This window comes from Corvus kubaryi, unplaced genomic scaffold (genome assembly GCF_017639235.1).
Source record: "Corvus kubaryi isolate FWS band 111438036 unplaced genomic scaffold, C.kubaryi_AGA036_p1.0 37398, whole genome shotgun sequence".
Lineage (NCBI taxonomy): Eukaryota > Metazoa > Chordata > Aves > Passeriformes > Corvidae > Corvus > Corvus kubaryi.
The window spans coordinates 11,871,720-11,895,110 of record NW_024581137.1 but is presented as its reverse complement, the minus strand read 5'-3'; the positions used below and the strand labels follow the sequence as shown (position 1 = coordinate 11,895,110).

The 23,391-nt window shown below is 37.4% G+C and overlaps 2 protein-coding genes across 5 annotated transcripts in view; one reads left to right on the top strand and one right to left on the bottom strand.

Moving 5' to 3' along the window:
• The window catches only part of ANLN (anillin actin binding protein), a 29,162-nt gene extending 9,148 nt beyond the window's left edge, over positions 1–20,014 (top strand). For 2 of the 3 annotated variants that reach the window (XM_042042849.1, XM_042042851.1), the window contains exons 9-25: positions 459–575; positions 1,118–1,344; positions 1,879–2,030; positions 2,341–2,488; positions 3,127–3,262; positions 3,584–3,766; positions 4,330–4,456; positions 5,297–5,345; positions 5,425–5,481; positions 7,239–7,277; positions 7,656–7,677; positions 8,412–8,524; positions 10,164–10,217; positions 13,031–13,117; positions 14,648–14,755; positions 16,121–16,293; positions 16,646–20,014. In XM_042042849.1, the coding sequence (XP_041898783.1) occupies positions 459–575; positions 1,118–1,344; positions 1,879–2,030; positions 2,341–2,488; positions 3,127–3,262; positions 3,584–3,766; positions 4,330–4,456; positions 5,297–5,345; positions 5,425–5,481; positions 7,239–7,277; positions 7,656–7,677; positions 8,412–8,524; positions 10,164–10,217; positions 13,031–13,117; positions 14,648–14,755; positions 16,121–16,293; positions 16,646–16,769 (1,916 nt within the window). In that variant the 3' untranslated portion in view covers positions 16,770–20,014. The remainder of the gene's footprint in view (positions 1–458; positions 576–1,117; positions 1,345–1,878; positions 2,031–2,340; positions 2,489–3,126; positions 3,263–3,583; positions 3,767–4,329; positions 4,457–5,296; positions 5,346–5,424; positions 5,482–7,238; positions 7,278–7,655; positions 7,678–8,411; positions 8,525–10,163; positions 10,218–13,030; positions 13,118–14,647; positions 14,756–16,120; positions 16,294–16,645) is intronic. The other variant, XM_042042850.1, reaches the window with a different exon arrangement.
• Positions 18,257–23,391, bottom strand: part of AOAH (acyloxyacyl hydrolase) — a 76,499-nt gene continuing 71,364 nt past the window's right edge. For both annotated transcript variants that reach the window (XM_042042853.1, XM_042042852.1), the window contains exon 22: positions 18,257–21,722. In XM_042042853.1, the coding sequence (XP_041898787.1) occupies positions 21,594–21,722 (129 nt within the window). In that variant the 3' untranslated portion in view covers positions 18,257–21,593. The remainder of the gene's footprint in view (positions 21,723–23,391) is intronic.

Genomic DNA, 23,391 nt, shown 5'->3' with positions numbered 1-23,391 from the left:
ACATCCTTTCTGGTGTTTACTGAGTGGAAGAATCTTCAACTCTGTGAAACAGGTGTGAACTTAGTTAACACTCTTGGTAGCCTGTTTACTTGTAAGGTCTATCAAATGTCCTTCTAGAATAATTGGGTTTGCATGCAGTGGTTTCTGTGTAGTGGATCTTTTTGTTTGTCTTTTTAAAATTCTCCTTTTTTGCTTTTGAGTGGCTGCACTCCACTATGGTCTCAGCATCATTTCTTGTGGTATAAGTTTCAGATATAAAGATATATAAAGATTCTGATTATAAGATAGAAGTCTAGATGTACAGGTTGTAGAGGGTATTCTAATGGGTTTTTTTTATGTGTGGCTAACTGGAATATTTAATCTATTGGTCTTTTTGTTAGTAAAACTTCTACAATTCAGTAACTAAAATAAAATTTAAAGGCTAGACATAATACTTCTTTTCTTTATAAACCCCTTAGATACTTCTAAATGTGAAGAGGCTGATAAACCCAGTCCTCTGAAGATTGCTGAGTCAAAGAGCCCTGTAAAAGCGATGTCTGTCTCAAAACTTGAACAACTTGATGAGAAACCAAAAGGTTTGTATTGAGTAGATGAGTATTAATGACTTAGGTCTCTGTTGCCACTTGTCTAGGACAGTGTTAATATCCTTCAAGTATGAATAATGAATTCACCATCCCTATGCTGATCCCCATGTGTTTTGTAATGAGGTTTATATAAAACAAATCAGGAAAGTTCTTTTATCATACATAACCCTTCTCTCTTGATGTTCAAGTCTTCAAGGAATATTAAAAAGTTGATATTAAAAGTTCATTGGGAGAGGACAGAAATGACTGCTCTGCTGTTGGACTTGCAGTTAAGCTTCAGATGCATTTGAAATGAAAAGGTTGAAATTTGCCTAAAAGCTGCATCTTTTCATTCCCTTTCTACATTGATTATGCAGTATATGTAAAAATAGTATATTAAAATAGCCACAGAAGTGTACTTTGGGGTTCTATATGCCCGACTATAAGAAGTGCTTTTTAATCAAGCTTGCTTGAAAAGCAAAACGAGTTTGCTTTTCTGTTTGTTTAATGGGAGTCTTGATGCTACTAATACGTTTAAAAATGTCACCCTTCAGATGAAGTATATGAAGGCAAAATGCGTGTGGATGATGAGATGAATAGCTCAAAAGTGATAAATGAGATTTTTGAAATTCTTCAAGAGGATGGTCCAGACATAGAAAAGCTGAAGAAAGAAATGAGCATGAGCCTGGAAGGTGAAAGTGATGAGGATGAGCAGGAAGAGTCGCTGAATATTTCATCGATGTCTCTGTTAACCCCTCTAGTGGAATCTGTTGGTTCAGAGGTGAGAATTATTAGGAGGGTGGGGAAGGGCTTGTTTATCACACAGAGAGGTACAATTTGCTTGTGAGCAGTGATATTTTGTAGTATTAGGATATCTGGGCTAAAAAAAGTTACAAATTATATTTTGCTAATGAAAGCATAATGAGGCAAAATTATTTTTCTCTGAAAACAGTGTAGCATATTGGATTCTCTGCTTAACAAGTGGTCTTCTGCTAAATCAAATCTGTTACTAGTACTGGATTTGCAGTGCTATCCGTGCATTCAATGGAGTTGACCGCAGATGAAAAATCTGAAGAGAAGTACTTATGTAACTACTGATGTGGAAACTAAAGGTGGCATCTCATCGAGTTCAATAATCTGTTGGTGTCCTTAAGATAAATAAATGAACTTGCTCTATATCCATATTCGTAAAATATCATCTGTTAACTAGTATTAAGCAAATTTACTGTTTATATGCAGAACAAGTAAAGGAGAGAGAAAACAGATAATAATTATGTGAACAGATATCTGTAACACAATGTTTTCTTTTCCTCAGGCCTTTGGCTCTCCTTCTAAGTCAACTGGGGAAGGTAGCAGTATCAGTGATGTAAGTCTGAAGTCTGAGAAGTTCCAAAGGGCTCGAGTTCCCAGGGCGGAATCTGGAGACAGTATTGGCTCTATATCAGAAGATCGCAACCTTCCTTATAGGTAATAAACATAACCCCCCACCCCTGGTTCTGTGTACAAGTTATGACACTGGCTTTTTTAACTCTACTAATGATGCATACTGCTCAAATTACAAAACTCAGACTACAAATTAAGCTTGTTTTGCAAGATCTCAGTTTTTATCAAGAACTGTGTAGTCTTTTATGTTGCTTAAAATCAGCTCATAGAATGCTTTCTTTAAAGCCGTTTTGGCAAGTTGGAAAGCATCAATATGTAATACATATCCATGAATATATTAAAAAAAAGCTTGGCACTCCTGTGAAACATTTTGTGGGGTTTCCTTTTTTAAAAGTGTCGATGCGTACAGATCCCAAAGATTTAAGGAAACTGCTCGTCCTTCAATAAAGCAAATCATTGTTCGCAAAGAAGATGTTGCTGCCAAACTAGAAATGAGAAGAAATGGCCCATCTGATCAAGTCAATATCAAAAAGAAAATGCAGGTATATAATATGCCTCTTAAAATCCTTTTTCTTATCTACTGTTTCCAAATTTAATTGCCCCTGTGAATGTCCAGGACATTAACATACTGCTTAGAACTGCAAAATTAGGTTGTTTCACATAAATATCTAGTGGTAGGGAATGATAATGCATAATTTGAACAGGTAATGCTTCTCTTAAAAGATTAGTGTTATAGATTAAGTCTGGAGAGAACAAGCCATTATTTTGAGAAGGAGACAGAATCTGTGTCTTATCACTTACTGCCTTTGAATTAGGTAGAATTTGTAACTACATCTTTCAGTAGGTAATACTCTGATCTTTACTAGTGCTTTGTTCATCTATATTGCTGAATTTCTGGTTAGCTGCTGCTAACCTGGTGAAGGGAAGACTAGACTGGATATGGAACATAAAATATTAGTCTTTCTCTCTTCACCATACCTCTGAGATCAGAAAATTTATGCTGCAATGTTCTTTTGCTGAAGTAACAGTAAACTGCAAGGTTTTTGTAGTTTGATATCTAAAGGATCTGATTTTCTTCTGAAGCATTGACCCCAAAAATGCTCATCTGGAGGCATTTCCTTGTTTGAATGCAACACTAAATCTCTTCTTGTTAAGCGTTTTTACTACTGGTTTACTCTAGGAGCTGAACAATGAGATCAACATGCAACAGACAGTGATTTATCAAGCCAGTCAAGCTCTGAACTGCTGTTTTGATGAGGAACATGGAAAAGGGTCACAAGAAGAAGCAGAAGCAGAGAGACTTCTTCTCTTCGCAAGTAGGTTTTTGTACTCAATTCTAAGTTCAATTCTTTGTAATGAACATTTCAACAGGGTTCATAATTTCTTCCCCATGCATTTATTGTGTTACATTGTGGCCATTTTTTAATAGTTCTTCACCTGGAAAAAAGAACAGGATAGCATCTGTTTTGTCTCAGCTCTTTTTATAGGCAAGAGGACATTTTTAGTATCTTTCTTGACTGTAATATTCCTACTGTGCTGTAAAATGATTAACATTTAAGTTGCATTTAACATACGGCAGAAAAAAAATTGTTCAGTACTTTTTTTTCTGTTGAACTATAATTAATTTCTTTATGCAGCTGAGAAGAGAACTGCTTTATTGGAAGAATTGAATAAACTGAAGAGTGAGGGACCACATAACAAAAGAAATAAAGCTGCTTCTACATCTGCTGAATTTGCTCCCTCCAGGGGATCTGTTTCCATTTCAGAAATGCGTCTACCTCTAAAAGCAGACTTTGTATGTGGTACAGTTCAAAAGCCAGGTAAAACTATCAAACAAGAGCTTTATTTCTCTTCTCCTTCCTCATTCTCCCAACATATATTTCTGGTTCATTCTCCTTGGGTTTTGTGTGGGTTTTTTTTGGTGGTTTTTTTTTTTTTTTTTGTCTTCTGTGTTGATGTTCTCAGGAATCTAGGGGTAATGAAAATTTAGCTATGACATTCAGTTCATCTGCTTCTGACTAATTTTTCAGTGTTTCAGTGAAAGCTGATGTGTGGTTAAGCTGGCAGACCTAAGGAGTATAAAGAACTAAGATTGTCTGCTGGATCTGACTGCAAGTCCTTCCTCTCCCTTTTCATGCACTGGTTTGTGTAGGTCTGGCTTGAGATGCCCCAGGCAGTAAAGCAGTTGCTGTGAATCCCATGGAGACAATTTTGCTAGCTATGCTAGTAGCATAAAGAAAATTAAAATGTTTTAAGAGTAATTTTATAAGCAAGTCTTGACTGTAACTAAATGTTTTAAGTGGGGTGAAACAGATGTGCTTAATAGCAATGCAGTACTTGGTGAGTCCTCTGGCTAACCAAATAATCTGATGTGTACTTACAGAAGCGGGAAATTACTATTATGTAATAATACTGAGATCTGGAGCAGAAAACATGGTTGCAACTCCATTAGCAAGTACTGCCAGCTCTCTGAATGGAGATGCTCTTACTTTTACTACAACGTTTACTATGTAAGTATAAAGAAACTCTTTTGAACCAGTTTGAACTCTGCTGGTGGACCATGCATAAAAATGTTTAAAGTCTTAGTCATAAGAATGTCATATTCTGCAAAAAAGTTTGGAGAGATTTTGTGGTATAGCTATTTCCTTCTTCAAAAAATAGCTGGAAGGCACTTCTCTCAGAAGAGCAACCTAGACTTATTCTACCATCCATCAGCTATTTTAGCTCTTGTTTTTTCTACCTTTTGTTCTTTTCTGGAACACCTGCAATGACAGATGGATTGCTGTGCCTGAGATGTGTTTTTCTCTTTTGCAGCAACTAACATTTTATATAGCTATTTGGTTTTGGTATCTGGAAAAATAGTGCTCTTACAATTATAACTTCAATGCTCATATGTCAGCTAAATAGGTATTTTAAGTTCAAATGGCTGTTTCTTAGTAAGGCTTCAAAATAAATAAACAAAGTCCCTTTTTAAAGTTCAGTTGAACTGGAATTTTCACTTAAAGAAATTTACTCAAAAAACCCAATCTGTCTCTAGAAGCATGTGCCAGAAGTGTGCTGAAGGGTGCAATCTGAGAAATGGTAGATGCACTTTATCTGCCCCTTGTCCTCCCATCCCCTTTTCTTCTCTGAGTTCTGGAAAGTATTTTTAAATAGTAATACACTAAAACCTTCTTGCTCCTTGGACAGTTATAAGGAGTAAAAGGAGGGAAGAAGTAAAGAGTAACTTAAAACCCAATGAAACCAACCAAAACAAACAAATAAACAAAACCCCAAAACCCTGCCACAAACCAAAACAAAAGCCTTTTTGCTTCAGTTTGTTTAACTTGTTTTTATTTCTTCCCTTTTAGGCATGATGTGTCAAATGACTTTGAAATAAATATAGAAGTTTACAGTTGGGTATGTATCAATTCCTGTCAAGAGGAGGTGTAAGGGAGAATGATGTGCTGTACTTTCTTAATACCTTTTTGCCTTACAGGTGCAGAGAAAAGAAGTTACAAGCACGGATAAAAGGAAAAAGACAAATAAATCTAAGGTAAATGAAACCTGAAAATCAGTGTGCTGTTTCAACAGAAGGTGCACTAGGAAAACTGACTAATAGTCTTAGACAATCTGTTGCTTCCTTTTGCTCCCTTCTTGGAACATCTGCAATGACAGATGGATTATGGAGACCTATAGGAATTAGTAGATTGGACTTGCAGCACTTGGTTGAATCTGAAATATATTGGAGAGGAAGGAGAAGTCTTACTAGTTCTCCAACATGCTATGCTTCGCAGACCTTTATTTTACTAGGTGTGGGGCTTCCAATAGTGATTTTCTGCCCGTTTTCTCCACTTCATTTAAACTACACCAGTTTAAACTATGCCCTACCCTGGAGTTTGATTTTTCTTAAAGGTTTTATTGATTGACTGAAAACTCCTCTTTCTCCCCAGTACTAAGTAAAAGCCCTAGACACTTGCTTTTTAAAGCAAACATTGTTTTAACAAGGGTGTACATGTCAAGTGTTTGTGCTTTATTAAGGATATGTTTCCCTAAACAAGCCTTTCTGGAGGTGGTTTGGGTTTTTTGTGGTGGTTTGTTTGTTTGGGGTTTTTTTGGGGAGAGGGTGTGTGTATTTTTCTTCTTTTCATTCTAATAGCTAGAGCACACAGTGAATTAATGGCTTCAGGTCTGATTTCCTCCTTGACAAGATATCTGTCACTTAGTAAAAACAAGAAACTTGAGTGTCTTTCAAAACAGTTGGAATGAGTACTTAAATCCCATGTCTGCAAGCAGAAATAGGAAATTTCTTTATTCTTTGATTTGGCACAATGAAAGCCTCCCATAGTGAAAGCTTCCACCTATCCTCTAATAAAAGTTTCAAATCCAGGGCTTACTTCCCTCCTGTGCTGTAGTTTAAAGGAACTTTTACTTGAAATGGAATGGTTTTGTGCTACTGTAGGTAAGTTGCTGATATGAGGCTATAGGTTTGCCAATGGCATCCTGTATCTGCTTTTCGACAAGCTGCTTAGACTTGTCTTTCAGCATCAAGAAGAGATGAGCACATAGTTCTAATTCATGTTTAATACAGTCTCACTTAAACTTTGAGATTTTAATTTGAAAATAACAACGTATAATAGCAGTATATTGAACATACCCATACTTTTATTGTTAACTCTTACCTTTAGTAAGTAAATGTAACTTTGAAATCCCATTACATAGGTAAAAAGGCCTACTAAGATTGGGTTTTTTAAAATATGCTGCTCATCCCAAGGTAATGCATGCTTTAACTTTTCTGCAGTAATTATCTCTTTGATATGCAGCATTTCTTCCACTGAGCTATATTACATCCGGTCAAAACCCAAGATTTACTCAACACCATGAGTACCTGTTGGGGTCCCTTCCCCCTGCCATGGAGCTCTGGGAGATGGGCCCTGGGGGGGAGACACGGGGTTTCCCTGCCCCTGCTCAGCTTCATTCCCCATTGGTTGGTTTGGGTTCCCTGATAACGCCAAGGACCCTCGGGTCCTGTGACTGGGGAGTTCCTGAGCTGAGCCCCGGCCATGCGGCCGGAGAAATAAACATCTCTGAAACATCTGCCACGAATCTGTCCATATATACTTTGTTTCCACGGGACTCCTGGTTTGAAATATACTTGTTGCAGTAATCCCCGCTGCAGGGGGGAAGGGACCCCAACAAGTACCCATTCAAAATTTTAGATAAACCTTCAGTAGTTTCACTGTCTAGTTTTCATGCTAAGGTGGTGGACAAGTTCAGTAGCAAATGCATTTATCCTCTTGTATTCTTTTGTAGGTTATTACTCCAAAGAGATTATTAACATCTATTACCTCAGTAAGTATGAATGTAATATTGTAACAAGATCTGACTATGATCCCTTCCAAAGGCTGTATTCTCACACGGATTAAGGCTGTGCCCATAATAGGTTCTTTCTATCCCTTATGTATTTCTATCCCTTATGTCCATTAATTGTCCAGTTTTCTGCCAAAATTTTCTGTCATCAGCTCAAGAAACAGCTCTGTTACACATGTAATGCCAAAAGTATGCAGTTACTGTACATTTATTTGGACTTTCTTTTCGATTTTTTTTTTTTCTATTTGATTGGATTTTTAAAAGTACTTCAAATCTAGTTTCTTTCTACCTTAGCTTTGTCTTCTGTAGAAACTGTCAGAAGTACTTTTTCACTAAGCTTTTATTTCTCTCTCTTTCTAGAAAAGCAACCTTCTTACTCCAGGTAAGTAAAGTCTAAACCTCTTACGTCAGGATGAATAATCTACACTTGCTGTCAAAACTAGTATCTCAATAAATAATACTTGTAACATACAACAATTTGTGAGTAATAAACACTAAATTTGTTTCTATATTTGACTGTTGATGGGGAAGGACAGCATCTTTGAGTGTTTTTCTAAGTATACAAAAATGTTATACACATCTCTGACTAAAGTATGCATACTTGAGCTAGCTTTAGCAGAAATTGCAGCAATTAGGAGCTCATGAACTAAATCTGGAATGTCTACCATGCTGCTGCAACTAGTAAGATTCCTGAACCTGAACTATAGTGTGTGTTTCTGTTGATGTAAGTGCAAAGAAAAGGCGTACAATTTCTGGAAGATTGCAGTGTGTCACTTGAAAAGACACGAGATTGAAAAGTCACATTCCTACTGCAGGGCATGTGTGCTTTGTAGGGTGCCTCAGCATGCTCTCCATCCCCCTGAGAGGTAAAATGCTTTGTTTTCTCCTTTGTGGATATTTTCAAAGCTTGTTTCTGAAAGAAAAGATCTGCTGAGGAGGAATGGTGTGTATCAAGATTGTCTCTGAATGTGCTGCTGGGCTGCAGTGCAAAGAGTGCCTCTCCCGGAGTACTGAGTAGGGCATGCATACAGTAGTGCAAATAAAGTGCTTTTTTAAAGCCTTGCAGCATCCTGATTGTGTGTTTTGTTACAACCTCACTTCAACTTTTCTCCACAGCCATGGCAAGTCCAGGTGGCCCAAATGCCATACGCAGTACTAATTTCATCCTTGTTGGATCCCACAAGTTATCACTGTCTTCTGTAGGAAATACCAAATTTGCACTGGACAAGGTAATAGAAATTATTGGTTACTAATACAAATGTAACTGCATACTACTAGAAAAATAAATGAGTCTGGGTTTACTTTTCAGGTGAAAGTACCATCCTAGAAATGAAACACGTATAGGTTTATAGATATTTATATAGGCACTTAAACTTTTTGCATAGTTGTTACTTTTACATTTAATTCATATGATATTATATATTTTTGAGATACAACAGAGATGTACGTTATTATGCCTGATGCTCTTTCATTTCTTAGCTCAATAATAAGGTATGGTTATGCAAAGATAATGAAGGAATTTGATTATTGATTTGCTTTCACTGACAAAAAATTGATGTATGCAGTTGGCATCTCTGTATGTGGTCTTCATATTGTTGCTCCTAGTCTTGCAGTTATCACTAAAGTGTGCTTTAATGATAATGAAGTATTTGAAGTTTTCTGCACTTAACTGACCTAAAAATTGCCATCTGAATATATTTAGGAATATGAGGTTTTCCTTTCATTTCCCAATTAAATTTGTAGAAACAAATTATCTCAATTTTTCTTAGAGTTTTTTTAATATTGAGTTTTATACAATTTGTTCCTTGTATAAACAGAATGTTTATTGGCTTTTGCTATGAGAAGTTTAAAAAATCCATTCTTACATTCACAAGGTAATCTTGTACCTTGTAATACCTATTACCTAAAATCTATTTTAGTAGGTGTTTGTGCCAGCAGCTATCCTAAACTAACTTAAATTAATTCAAATGTTACTACAGTTTATGGTACTAAATCACAGCTTTAGCTACCCAAACAGCAGCGTAAGTGTAACTTTCTTTTTTTTGGCTAATCAAGTCTTATTGTGATGATAGTGTTATTGCAATTACAGCTTCTGATGAGAGATGAGAAAACAAGAACTAGTTGTTTGTGTATAAGCCTTAAAACAAAATATCCCAATAATCCCAACTTGCTTTTTAGAAGTTTTACTTTTTGTAGATAGAAGCAGATTCCTTTACTGAAACAGCTGGCAGAACTTAATAGTTAAATTGCACTGTTGTTATGACGATGTGAGTTTCAGAAATAGCAGCTTTGGTTCTTTGGCAAAAATGTTCCTCTTAACCAGAATGATACCTAGAAATCTATGTTTAGCTTCCTTATTGGAAACCCCTTGTTCTTGGAGTTAATGGAATCAGCTTTTGCATTATATTCAGCGTTTTAGGTTTGGACTTCATTAGCTTACACTGTATGACAGGACACTGGACTGGACTAGTGTAATGTAGCAAAAGCACAATGTTCAAAAAGAATTCCAGGGAAACTATTACTTGGTTAATTTTTTGCAGGTGCAGTCTTACAGTTATCAGGCAAAAAGGGGAATTCTTATTTGTAAATTTTTGGGTTTTTTTTGTTAAATTACTACCTCAGTAAAATTTCAGTTTTGACTTGGCCTATGGCTGTACCAAACAGCTGCTTTTTAACTTGCTTCAAGCATTTCTAATATGGAGCAAACTCATGCCACAGTGTTTTTTTTTAGTTTCATTCCTCTCTTTTATATGTACTGTTAAAATTCAGGGTAAAAAGGACCAAAATATACTCATGTGTAACTGTGTCCTTTTCTTGTAGACCATAACTTTACACTAATTGCATTGAGCATGTTTCTTTTTTCCCTAGATAAATTTTGAAGGGGAGGAAAAAGAACTGTTGGGCTATATGTTCCAGGACAAGGTTGCTATGATCCTTTAGTTTATAACTTAAAATAGGAACCTGCTTCCTAGTGCATGTTGCTCATGTCTGTCTGGCCTTTTTGCAGTTTTTTTTTTTTTTATTCTTCTAAGAAAATGCCTACAATGATTTATTAACTAAACACAAGAAGTTAGGAGCCTTTCAGACTTGCAGAATTCTACCCCTTGTCTTTCACAATAACAAGCATGCTGCTAGAACTCAGTTATTTACATTGCCTAGGGTTTTTCCTTAACTAACATGTGTCTCTTGTTTTCCTAGATCATTAGAGGAGGGTGTTTATTGCTTCAAAACAAATTGTTGTGTCTCTTAAAGATCTCTAGCCAGGAAATTTGAGCCAGCTTCTTGATGAACTGCACAGAACATAGAATCGGCTGCTGTGCTGATAGAGAACCAGAGAAAAATGTCTGGCAGCCTAAATGTTGGTTTAACTCAACTTGTTGCTGCTGAAGAAAATTAAAATCTCTCAGGACCTAAATAATCTTGCTTCTTATTCTAGTGAAACCTTGTTCTGACAAGATGTATCAAGACATTTGGTTTTTTAAGCAAAAAGTTTTGAAAATACTAAAAATGTCAAAATGTGAGGTCCTTATTTGTTCACAGATGTTCACTTAAAATATTTTGGTGTATATGTTTTTGGCTTTAGAAACTATGTGGATTTACATCCTTAACAGAAATAATTTGTCCTTAAACTCTAAAATAGTTACATCTAATTGATAGTTTGTGTCCTGCAGAAGAAAGTGTTTTAGATGAATTTTCATGTTGTCTCTCAAAATTAGGCAAGTGATAATTTTAGTACCTATCATCTCCTATTTTTAATCAAAAGTCTCCTAAGAAACCGGTTTTTCAAATTCTTGAGTTATCTTGAGTACCTTTACAAATAATATTGGACGACAGTTTAGCTGTCTTTCTATGGTAAGCACCTGAATGACCACACCAGAATGCAAGATAGCCTAGTCATGGGCTTTAGTTTTTTCTTCATCTAGCTGGATATTTGTCAAATTGCTTTCTTTCCATCACCTTCAAGCCTTTGAAAGAGATGTATTGTTAACTAGAACTCAATGTTTTGTCATTATGTATACAGGAGGGTGTTTTGAGGGTACACATAGCACCTGCTCATAGTACATAGCTTTAGTAATTAGTAATGGTGTAGGCTCTGCAAAACTGTGTTGTGTTTGTTAAACAACCTCTTTGCTTTGCCTGTCACACAGTTCTTCACTGGTAAACTTGATAATTCATTAACTGGATTCTTCCTCTTCTGACTTAAAGCTTTAAGGGGATGCAAAACCCATAAACTTGAAGTGGGGAATGGCCAGATGTCCTTGAGGCCCTCATTCACAAATGGGTTTTACTGTGCTTTGCTAGGATCATATGGTATTGTTCCCTGGTGTGTAGCATGTAGGGTAATAGCTGTCTTTGCTGCTAAGCTGCATCAGTCCTGGATTCTTTATTTTTGTTATGTGGAAGTGTTTTACTATTTTTTACTTCTCAAGTGGTCATGGAGACTCCTACCCGATGCTTAGAATTTTTCAGTGCTATACAATTCCTGTTGAGTACAGGAGCAAGCCATGCATGCTGAGTTAGTTGAGTACATCTAACATGTAAAAATGATTTGATCACCTACCTGTGCATCTGTATTTATGTCTGGGAGGAAGCTGCAGGAAGTTGGCAATTCAAAGGTGATCAATTTCTAACCACAACACCTAATTTGGTGTTCTGCAGGATTCACTGAGGCCCACAGAAAGGAGCACTTTTAATTACTGAGGGTTACTCCTGTTCCTTGTAACTACTAGCAAAATTTAGTTCCATTTGATTGGCACTGATTCCATGGTTCTGAAAGCTATTTTGTTACTGTGTACCATGCCTTTGCCTATTCCCTGGCAAACAGTTCTTTATTTGTATTTGAGTAGCATCATTGACCTTCCTGGTTTTTCTAGTAATACAGAAGACCAATGTTTCTGACTTTTTGTCAATTTCCTTTCAAGATTCTTAACAGTGTTGCTTATTCAAATTATCAAAAAAATATTGTATGTAGAATGCCCTGCAGGTCATCATTTGCTTGTTGAATTAGCAGTTTTCCTCAGTTTCTTTGAGGTGGGAAAAAAAGAAGGGATGTGATTTCATGGGGGTAGTCAGCTCAAAGGCTTAGACCTTGTTGTATGCTCTTCCTCAAAACTCTTGACTATCAAATAACTGTTTAACTGACATCTGGTACAGTAGTTATCTACTATTTTCTTTTTCCAGTGGCAGAAGATAGGACTTGGAACCTTTTCTGTTAGAAATTACTTAACACATGTCTTTAACACCTTGAGTGCCAGTTAAGAACTGTTTTCATTACTTTTCTGCTTTCTAGGTTTTCTTTTATGCAAAGATTTATCTGAGTAGGCACTCCTACATCAGTATCTGCCAAAAATGCTTATGGTATCCAAGTACCATTCCTGTTTAAGCTCACGTTGATATTTTCCAAACAACTTGGTATCAAACTGAGGCAGAAGCTTGAAGGGTGTGGACTGGTGCCTTCTGTTGTTTCTAACCATGCTTGGAGTGCCTGTTTTTATAGCTAGAGTGCATGTTTATGCATATGTCCTGAGCAAACTAATAAATAATTCTTGGAAAGCTTCTAAATGAACTTGAAGCAAAAAGCAATTATTACTGTCTCGCTTGAGTCTGACTGCTTCTTTCCAGCTGAAGATCCTAAGATCAAGACAGTGCTAACATCTTGGTGCAGGTGGCTTGCTTGAACTGGTAAGACTGAGTTGAGAGGTGTCAAAATTAAATTATTGTTTTACTTTTTGCAGGTTCCCTTTTTGTCTCCTTTGGAAGGTCATATATATTTGAAGTTGAAATGCCAAGTGGACTCTTCGGTGGAGGAGAAAGGGTTCTTGGTAAGGTATTCACTGTATTCACTTCAAACTCCTGCCTTGGAAATTACAGGTCCTATTAAATGTGGTAATTTTTTAATGTCAGACCTGTGTCTGAAGCTTAAAACTGGCTTGATTTTTTTTTTTTTTTTTTTTTAATCTCTGAACCAGACCACAAATGTCTTAGTCTATACTCTAAACATATCTACGTTAAAGTTACCTTTAAGAATTTGTGTATCTCTCTTTTAAGCACCTATTTATTTGTTATTTTGAACTTCAGTTAACCTTCTCTTGTTAAAATCTGTGGTGTTGGATGAGATTTTAATTTCTATGGCAGAAAACGTTACAGAACTCTTTGTGTGTCTAATAAAAAGAAAAGATTGGGTTTTTTCCACTGTGTTCACAGCCTTTCGAAATGAAGAAGAAGCAACAGTAATTTTTTTTTTGAGAAACATCTTGTGCAGTTCTCTCTAAAACTGGGCCTAGAAAATGCAGCTTATACTTGGGCCTAAGAGCTGGAAGTGTTGAAATGGCCACAAGATGGCAGTAAATGTGCTACAAAAATGAAGCATTAACGTTTGCTGTTATTTTGGTGTTTCCAGAAATCACGATTTCTTTAGACTCTTTTCAAACACTGTTTTATGTCTCCTTTCCCTTTACATAATTGAAGTTGAACAGATTTCATTAGATGCAAACATTTCACGTGCTTATGGTATTTGCTGTCCCATGTTTCTCTGTACTAGTTTGAGAAAGTCCATATTTGCTTCTACTACACAATATGTAAAACCTGAAGAATGGTGTACTTGCATACTGAATTTGTTCAGAGTAAGGGTTTGGAAACTCTCTGCACCATTGAAAATTATAATCTGAATTGTGAAGAGTGAGAATCACAATACACACATTAATTGGAAAAAAAGTTCTGTACAAGTTCAAGAGGTATCAGGAATAGAAGTCAGATACTAAACTGTCCATTCCAGTACTAAGGAAATGGGGCTTGAAATTGATGAAATCCAGCATCCAATAAAAGAACTGCCAACACAAACATTTGAAAATCAATTTCTAATTTCCTTTGAACTGACTGGACTCTCCAGAGTGTGGCCTCTTGGATAGCTGCAGGTTTTTTAATCCTGATTTGTAAGTCAAAAATTACTCAAATATCTAATAATAATAAATTGTTATTTGAACATTTTTTGTGAACCATTCATACTGTATATACTATAAATAATCCTTCTTTATCTTAAAATAATGGGAATGCTTGCCACCATCAACATGAAAATCTGGTCATTTTAAATAACAGTGATAGGTGCCTTTTAGCAAAAGGCTGCAAACCTGAGAATGATAGTGTGAGCTCATTTTCTATGCCATCTGGAAAATAAATATACTGTCCTTAGAAGCCTCTCCCAGTACAATTTTTTTTCCTGCTCTTTCCTTTAGCCCTATGAAGGATTGCGCTTACAGAACCGTTCTGGTAGAAAAATAGTCAAGTACAGACCAAGCTCAAGGTCCAATATTACCCCATTTAATTTTTTTTTTTTTTTTTTTTTTTTTTTTAAGACTATGTTTGAAGATGTCAGTGGGTTTGGAGCATGGCATAGGCGCTGGTGTGTGCTGTCTGGAAATTGTATCTCCTATTGGACATACCCAGATGATGAAAAACGAAAGGTAATGCTGTTTTATAAAGCTTAAGTCTAAAGTTCTGTCGTACCCTACACAAATAGCTGTTCATTTTTAAGGACTGTAATGTGTAGGCTTAAAACTGGTAAAGCATGGGATTCAAGCTCATAAAGCTTCCTTGGGGAATGGAGAGGACTCGTCTTCATAAATCTGACCTAAATCGGGGCACACTTAGAAACTGACTGCCCTGTCTAGTGGGAAAGGGGGAAAAGTGATGGAAGATCCATATTTAATTTCCCCTTTAGTCTTAGGGTTTTCTATTGTGCTCATCAAATCACTAATTATTTAATTGAAATTGATTGGACTCGTCCAGCTTAATAAGCAGACTTATCTAGTTGCCTTAAGTTTGAGACAAAATGATGACTAACACTTAATATGGTAAAGAGTTAGAGTGGGCAATCCTTGTATATTGCAGAAGCATAGCTGTAATTATGGACTATCTTATTTGAAGTAATTTTCTTCTCGCTGCTCCACATTGTAGCTGGAACTGGTGCTGCTTAAGTGGTTCTCACAGAAACCTAAGTTCTTGTTGGGCTAATGGGACAAATCAGAGGCTCATCTGTCACTGAGGTGAACCTTCTTGTCTCCTTAGTGTGTTCCGGCAGTGTACTAAAATGTTCCCAGGTTCTTTTAAAGACTGCTTTCAAGAGGGTTTTTCAGACTCACTGAAGTTATTTACCATTAAACACTTTCTTGTTTATTGGCAGAACTTTCTTTCCCAAACTCCATGGCAAACTCTGGTCTTTTTGGGTCTTCTATGCCAATCCAGATGCCTGAGTTTAGTTTCTTCCCTGCTAACAGAGGAAGACCATATGCTGATAGTTGACATTGCCAAAATATATCAATGTACTTTCTCTCCCTGCCAAGAAAGAGGGAAAAATCTCTGCCTACTGTAAGAGAAGATAGTAAAAAAAAAGTTAAGTTAAGCAAGAAGAAGGTTCCTATTCTGCTTTTGTCTGCAAGGAAGAAGCTCTGGTTTGTTTTCCAGATTCTGTTCTTGCAAATCTTCTAAACTTGTTTCACTATTGTTCTGAGAAAGGGTCCAGCTGTATTTTTGTGATCTACAGAAATATTAAACTTAATAAATGCATCCCCTCACCCCTGCTATATCTGTTCCATCATGCAGAGATAGATGTAGCTCATAAATATCTGTATTAGGCCATGATTACTTTAAATTGTGGAAGGTTTTTTAAATAAATTTCTTACAGCTGCACATATGTTATCCTTTTGCATGGAATAACTGACTGAGGGAAGGTGCGTTCACTTAATATTGTCAAAGTTGTCCAAGCATATGTTGTTCAGAATGACTCTTGATTGCAGTGTTCTTGACTGATGAACTGATCTCACTTTCAGCATCCTTTGGGCCGGATAAACTTGGCTAACTGCACTAATCATCAGATTGAACCTGCCAACAGGGAATTCTGTGCTCGGCCCAACACTTTTGAACTAATAACTGTCAGACCTCAGAGAGAAGATGACCGAGAGACTCTTGTCAGCCAATGTAGAGACACACTCTGTGTTACAAAGTGAGTGCATAAAATCATGGAGGTTGTGGGAGGCTATGGGACATGTGGGGAAAGGGTATTTTACCTCCTGTGATAGCTTTAGTAACGTAAGAGCTTTACAGCTTTGTCATAATGACGCAGAGATCATTTAAACGCTAAGATTTTGGGGTGGCACTTGAACTGTTTTGTTTACTTTTAGTCCAAACTGCTTTCTAGAAGTGGAAATGCCACGTGGCTTGGTAGCAGGATTGTGGAATGTTTGACTTAATTTTTAACCCTGCTGTTTGGGCTTCTATGGTTGATCAGAGCTTGAGATTTATCACAATAACTAATTGGAGATGGAGAATAATCCATGGGGTTCCTTGCCTTCTAGGAACTGGCTGTCTGCTGATACTAAAGAAGAGCGTAACCTTTGGATGCAAAAGCTCAACCAAGTCCTTGTCGACCTTCGCATGTGGCAGCCTGATGCCTGCTACAAACCTACTGGAAAGCTTTAAACTCTGGAAGGGAACTATGCAAGGAAAGCATTGAAATGAAAATGTGGGAAGTCCTCTGGGTCACTTATGCTTTAAATTTGAGAGAGTATTTAACATTATACAGGACTATGTTATGCAGTATTTTTATTTCACTTAAAAAAATTTTAAAACCTTTTTACTTTCTAGTTTTGAGTATGGTAGGAAGCAATTATTTGTTTCTAAATGTGCTAAATATTTATGTAACTCCTTTTTTGGAAGTCTTCTAGCTAGCTACATTCTCTCCTTTAAACAACTAAATTATTGCAGGAAATCACACTTCAGGGCAGTAAGGGAGGCACTAGCTAGTGAAAGACAAGCTTTTTAGATAACTCAGCTCCCTGAAAGAAACAATAGCTCAAAATACTCTAACAAGGATGCTGCTGAAGCATAAGATTTAATGTTGTAGCATTTGTTGGGGTTCTTTTTTAATGATCAGGCATAAAAGTAACTAGTCAATTTTATTCTACAACATTCAGTATAGATATTTCTGCTTATACAGCATCTTTGTGGTCAGAACAAAATGCACAACATATTCATGCTACTTTTGCAATTTCTCATGCAAGCTAGTATGGATAGGTGCATGGCATGTACACTATGTGATTTGCAGGTGGGGAATTACGTATGCAGTATATTGCACTTTGATAGAAATGGAAGGTCTTGAATACTTTTCTAGGACTGTTATCTAAAAAATAATCAAACAGAAAAATTTAGGTTTAGGGTTGTATACATCAGTATTTCCTGGGACTTGTGGTTTTTACAAGCTGGAATTCTCCATTTGAGAACCAGGAATAGGTTAATAGGTTGTAAAAGTGCCTTTTTTTTGTTTTGTTTAATAAGAAGACTTTACAAAGCTGCTATGTACCAACTAATACTCCTCTGGCTGAAAGAATGGGTCTTCCTCCCCTTGATAGACGTGTCCACAAATGCATATAAAAACAGTACTTCAGAGACCCATCATGAAAATGGCAACATTTCTCAGTTAAAACTTGCAGATTTCACAGCTTTTCATTGAGCATATTGAAATACCAGCTCATTACTTCACTAGAAATGCAGTAGTGGAATACTGAAGGTTGCTATTACTCTTACATATTCACACTTGAAACACTAAATTCTGTTAGCTTATACTGTTTTCATCCTACCCCTTTTGTACTTGCTTTTAAGTCTTGTTTTCTTTTCTGATGTCTAAATATTTCCAAACTATGTATTGAGATTTATTTTATTCATTTAAAATAAAAAATAAAACCCTTCCTGCTTTTTTCATAATGTTATCTATGCATTTGAGATACTAGTCTGTAGGCTGAAGAAAAGCTGGACTCCACACAGTATTTAAGGAAGGATTCTATTCTGTACAGGTATCCCAAAATTCCACTTGGTGTGTGAAGCCTTGCATGTAGCTAGCACTGAATTTTGTAGTGGGAGGCCAGATTGTTCGTGTGCAGCAGCTCATCAAATATGAAGAGGAGAGATGGTTCTTTTTTTTTTTTTTTTTTTTTTTGGTGACAGTGACATGGCAACAGAATAATGCAACAGGGACAGTGCAAGAGCAAATTTCATCAGTGGATGTGTGGTAGGCTGTCTTCCTAAACTTCCAAGTGGATGTTAAAAGTCATTCAATTTTGAATTATGAAAGGAGTCCATAGAAAGATGTTACAAACAGAACTGGGTGATATTCAAGTGAACATTTTGATTTAGGCTAATTGGGCTATTATCTCTTGTAGAAACCAGTCTGTGTTTTTCACTGTCCAAGATGAAGTTCCCTTCATAAAGGAAAGGTATAACAGGTGGTGTTAAGTTAGAAAAGCTGACCTGTGTGGTGACTTCTGGGCACAAGCTGTGAGTGGTGAGGACATGGGCTTCTGCAGCCAGCAGAAGCATGGGATGCAAGCTCAGCAGGAAGCCTGCATGTATGGCTTTTCTGGCTGGCACTGCTGGGTGCCACCTCCTCCCCTCCCATGTTCCTCAGCTCTTTTAGGGCTTTGCAGTGAAGGAGTTTGCAACAAGGGTGACGTAGTTTTTCCATGTTTGAAGCAGATCCTTTGTGAAGAGGCCAGACTGTGTGAATTCAAATAGCTTCAGGTCACTTTAGATGTTCTATACCTCAAAAAGAGTTCCTACTGTCTGATTTCATGCAAAGCTTTAAGTTTTGTAAAAACTGTTTGCAGAGTAACATCAAGAGAACCTTCCCATGTGCAGAGTGCTGGACCCAGCTAGTGACATAATCCCTCCTATCTTCACATGCTCTGACTCTCCCCAGAAAAGACCTTGACAGACCATTCCTTCTAGAAATACATACTGCTATTAAGTTTGAATTGCATGGAATTATAATTAGCTTTCCAAGAGAAACATTCTGTTTCTCTTTTCCCCATGCATTTGTCACCTTCAACCACTCCAAGCACCAGGAGACAGTTAACCTAATGGAATAGACTAGAATTCATACTTTGTCTCTGCTTTAGCATAAGTAAACTTTTTCTGCAGCATTTTTTAAATACAGGACATGTATTTTTAGTGTGGTATGGGTAAGTGATTGATGGTGGGGGTGCAGATCTTCAGCTGTTTTTTGCATTTGAAATAATAGAGAGATATAGTGGTTGTAAAAGCTGATGGCTTAATAAGTCCCGAAATTCATCTTTCTTTGCAGGTTGATAGTTACTGCATTAGTTACAAATCAGGTTTCTGCATGCAGCCTGGTTTGGAGCTGCAGAGCTCACCTTGAGGCATGAGGGCATGTGCTTTGGGTAGTGTGCCTTCAAGCAGGGTCAAACCCATTCCTTGGTGTTCCTCAGGGGCCCTGTATCTAGCATGGAGGAATTCTACTGAGCACACTTGGGAGTTTTGCTTTGGGATTCAGCTATGGAGGTTTCAGGTTGTCTTTGAAAAGTTGTTCTAAGAAATCATTTTATCCCATTGTTCACAAATTCAAGAAGTTTACTAGTAAGAAAGTCTGTAAGAGAAAAATGCTTTGCTTTAGGCAATGAAGCTTATTTTAGATGAGGAGATTTTCAGTTTTACTACTTTGTAAAACTCCTAATTGGTGTTATTAAATCCCAACCTCAAATGAAATACAATAATTTGCAATGAAATTGCCTTGAAAATTAGGCTTCTAAACATGACTCCCTTCCCCCTTTTAATTGCTATGCTTCTGTATGTTGATGTAGAGGAAATAATCTTGATATTCTGTAATTATTGCCTGTGCTGTACTTGGTCTGTAGTAAAAACATGTGGATGCACTTGTTTCTGTTCTTGTGTTGTATTTAATGAAAGATAAGAGTCCCGAATAGGTAATAAAAAAATAGGTGTTTTACCTGGCCAGGGTACATGGAATATTATTTTGTTTGAAGAGAATTTCTACAGGAAGCAGGGAGATTTCCTTTTCCTTCTAATGCTAAATACTCTTCCCCAGGCATGCCTCTCTGGAGTTGAAAATATTTCTTGGGAGACTGGATATTTTGGTAACATCTAAATGCCTTGAATGAATTGGGGCCTTATTAACAAGTACCATTCAATTAAGGAATGTATTCCCTTTTGGTTTCCTAAAGTAGGTGACTTAATATTTACTTAAGTGTTAGCAGTCATCCCAAAGGAATTTCTATCTTAATTTCTGTCTTAATATCTTAATAAAAGACTGTGCTCTAAAAAAAGGAGCAGGATCTAGGAAAGGATACTATTTGATTGATGCTTCAATCAAAATAGTATTAGCCAAGTCATCCCCTGCCTGTTCAAAATGCTGAGTGGCTGCATGTCCTACAGCCAGGCCCTCTCCTTGGATTTGGACCACAGCCCAAGAGCTGCCTCATGTGTGACACAGCCTTGTGCAAGGGCTGTGCTCAGAACAAGGGGCAGAGTGACTCTACTTCAGCTTTGGGCTGCCGGGGTGGGTTTTAGTCATGTCATATTAATGCTTGCTATTTACCAGATCTCTTCCGCCCGTAATTAATGCCTTTTTATGCTCTCTGATCCCTCCATCACCAGTAAGGTTGCAAGTAGGGTAGAGCTGTCTATAATTCTTAAATATTTCTTTATTTTTCTAAGAGCATGGGATAAGCTCGTGAAAAAACACAGTAATTCTCCATCTTCAAGTCTGCCTGTGAAGTATGGGCTGCCCAGTATTTTCAGTGATTCCCTCAGCCATGCCTGTAAAAGACATAGGACTGGGCATATTGTATTCCTCAGGAAGCAAAAAAGGAAAGATACATTACAGATTGAAAAAGCAACCTGCTTTGAATACATGAAGTGTTGTCAACTTAATATCTTATTAATGGGGGAAGAGAACCTGTGCTCAGTCAGCCTGTGCTGATGCTGCCAAGCACATCAAAACTGTAGTGCCTTGTTATTCCTGGCACACTTTAATAAGCAAATAGCAGCTAAATAATGTATTGACAGTCAAGGCAATTACATACACACAATTTATAGCAACATAATGAGTTTGGGGTCCCCTCCTCTCCTTTTGGGATCAGATTAACTGTTGAAACAGTACAAGTAGAAAGCCTAGAAATGTTCTGCAGAAGGAAAAACAATTAGCTAGAGGTAGGAGTTTGCTAAATATGGATAAAAGAAATACAGAATTTCAAACTGATATAACAAATGGTCTAGCTGGCAGCTATCCTCTGATTTTTATTTTTGTAGCTCCACAGAAAAAGCACAGCCTACTTGTGCAGGTGAGATACAAATTGGAAAGAATGCTCTTGTGTTATGTCCACTGCTACTGGCTCTGATAACTTCCCTCCGCCCTTTTTTTTTGTGTCTTTAATCATCTTGACTCGTGGAAGCGCCACCATAAATTGCGTGAGGGCTCCGGCAGTTTGGAAGTCAGTGTCCACCTTGGTCTTTGAATATGGCTTCAATCTGGTCATTGAATGGATTCTCCTTGCCAAGCACTTGAGGCCACTCGTGTAGCGCCTTCTGCCAGGTAATGCCTGTTCCAAGGGCTGCAGCAATCTGCAAACCACAAATGCTATCAATTCCTTGTGCCTCTATAATACAGTCATTTCATGCCAGAGTTTAGAAGACCCCACCATAAGGACTGCCCAGTATAACCATGGGATGGACTGTAGCCTATAACCAAAGGAAAAAACCATTCCAGCTGCTTGACCAGGGCAAAATCCTTCTGAGAGTAAAAATAGTATTAGGGCCATATGTCTGCACCTCCCGTCATTTGTCTAATAATGATAGTCTGTCTCCAATCACTTCCAGATGCCTATGGTGTCTAGTGCATAAACTGCTATGCAAAGGCCCTGAAATCTGATTTTTATTTTTTTTCTCCCATGAAACATTTTGAAAGTATGTCAAAAGCACCGCTTGGGTATAACGCATAAAGCTCTTGCAAGTCCAAAGGAATTCATGCTCCCAAATGCTTTTGGTACTTCTAATAAATGTTCTCTGTGCTCTCCTGGGAGGAAACCACAGGTGATGAGGAAAAAGAGGCCCAATTATTTCTAGTTTCATAACTAACTGTGTCTGATGCTCTAAGTTTGCACCTGCTACTGGGTTGTCTTCAGAGTTTTTTCCCATGAGACCTGTAGAAATGGTAGAATAGCTTTTCTCCTCAATAGCAGTCTCACTCCAGCTTTCACAAAGGTTTTTGCCCTAGAAGTTATGTGCCAAAGAGAAATCGTATCTGCTGCACTGGCAGGGCGAAAAACATCAGTGGTAGCAGAAAGGGACAGAGAGAAAAGCCTGACTCTCCCTTATCCAAGTTTTCACACCCTGCTAGGCATTTTTGTTATACTCCTGACCTGCGGTTATATTTGGCCTATATGGGAACTTTCTTTTCAACTCAAACTTTTCAACACACTGATATTGACTGCAATTATGAGGATTAAATAAGGCTAACAAAAGCTTTTTTTTTGGTTGCTTTTAAGGGCCGAGGGGGGTTTATGGAATCAAACTACTTGAATACTGTTGTTTCAGAGTTTGGGAAGATACTGGAGCCTTTCGGGAATTTTTATGTGCTGCTTTTTTAATCCTGTGCTTTAAAAGAAGCTGTAGTGATGGCCTGGAAGACAAAATCTTTCTTTTTTTAAGGGCTCACATACAAAGAGAAGCATTTGTGGGGTGGAAGCTCTTAGACTCTGGTCACTCAAAGTCTTGTTAAGCTAATGGAGGAATGGGCAGGAGAGAGGGGTAGTGGAGATTTGTGCAATAGAGGGTTTTCTCCTGGTTGTAGTTTGTATTGTGACCAAACGTTATTCTGGGACACCCTATTGCAGCCAGGAGGCTGAGACCCATCCCTGTCAGAGTGGTCCATTTTGGCATGCTAGTCTCCAAACCTCCTTCATAAACCTCCCTACACCTTCCACGGGTTTTAGCAGGATGGGTGGTGTTGATTAATTGGCTGGTTGGGTGGTTGGTTTAAAAAACCCTACTGTCTTTGCATGGTGCACCCTTTGCAAAGGTATCACTGGACATATGCTCTACAGTGTTCAGACTAATGCTGACTGTAATTTAGGGTATATGTACTTAAACTACCCTAAATTTTTATCTGAATTAGATTCTGTCCACGCATAGTTTCTTGATGTCCCAATGATTTCAATAATTTATTCTGGATGAGTAGTTTAGCACAGAGAAGGGTTTGTGATTCTGGAAATCGCTTTCTTGCAGGTCTTTT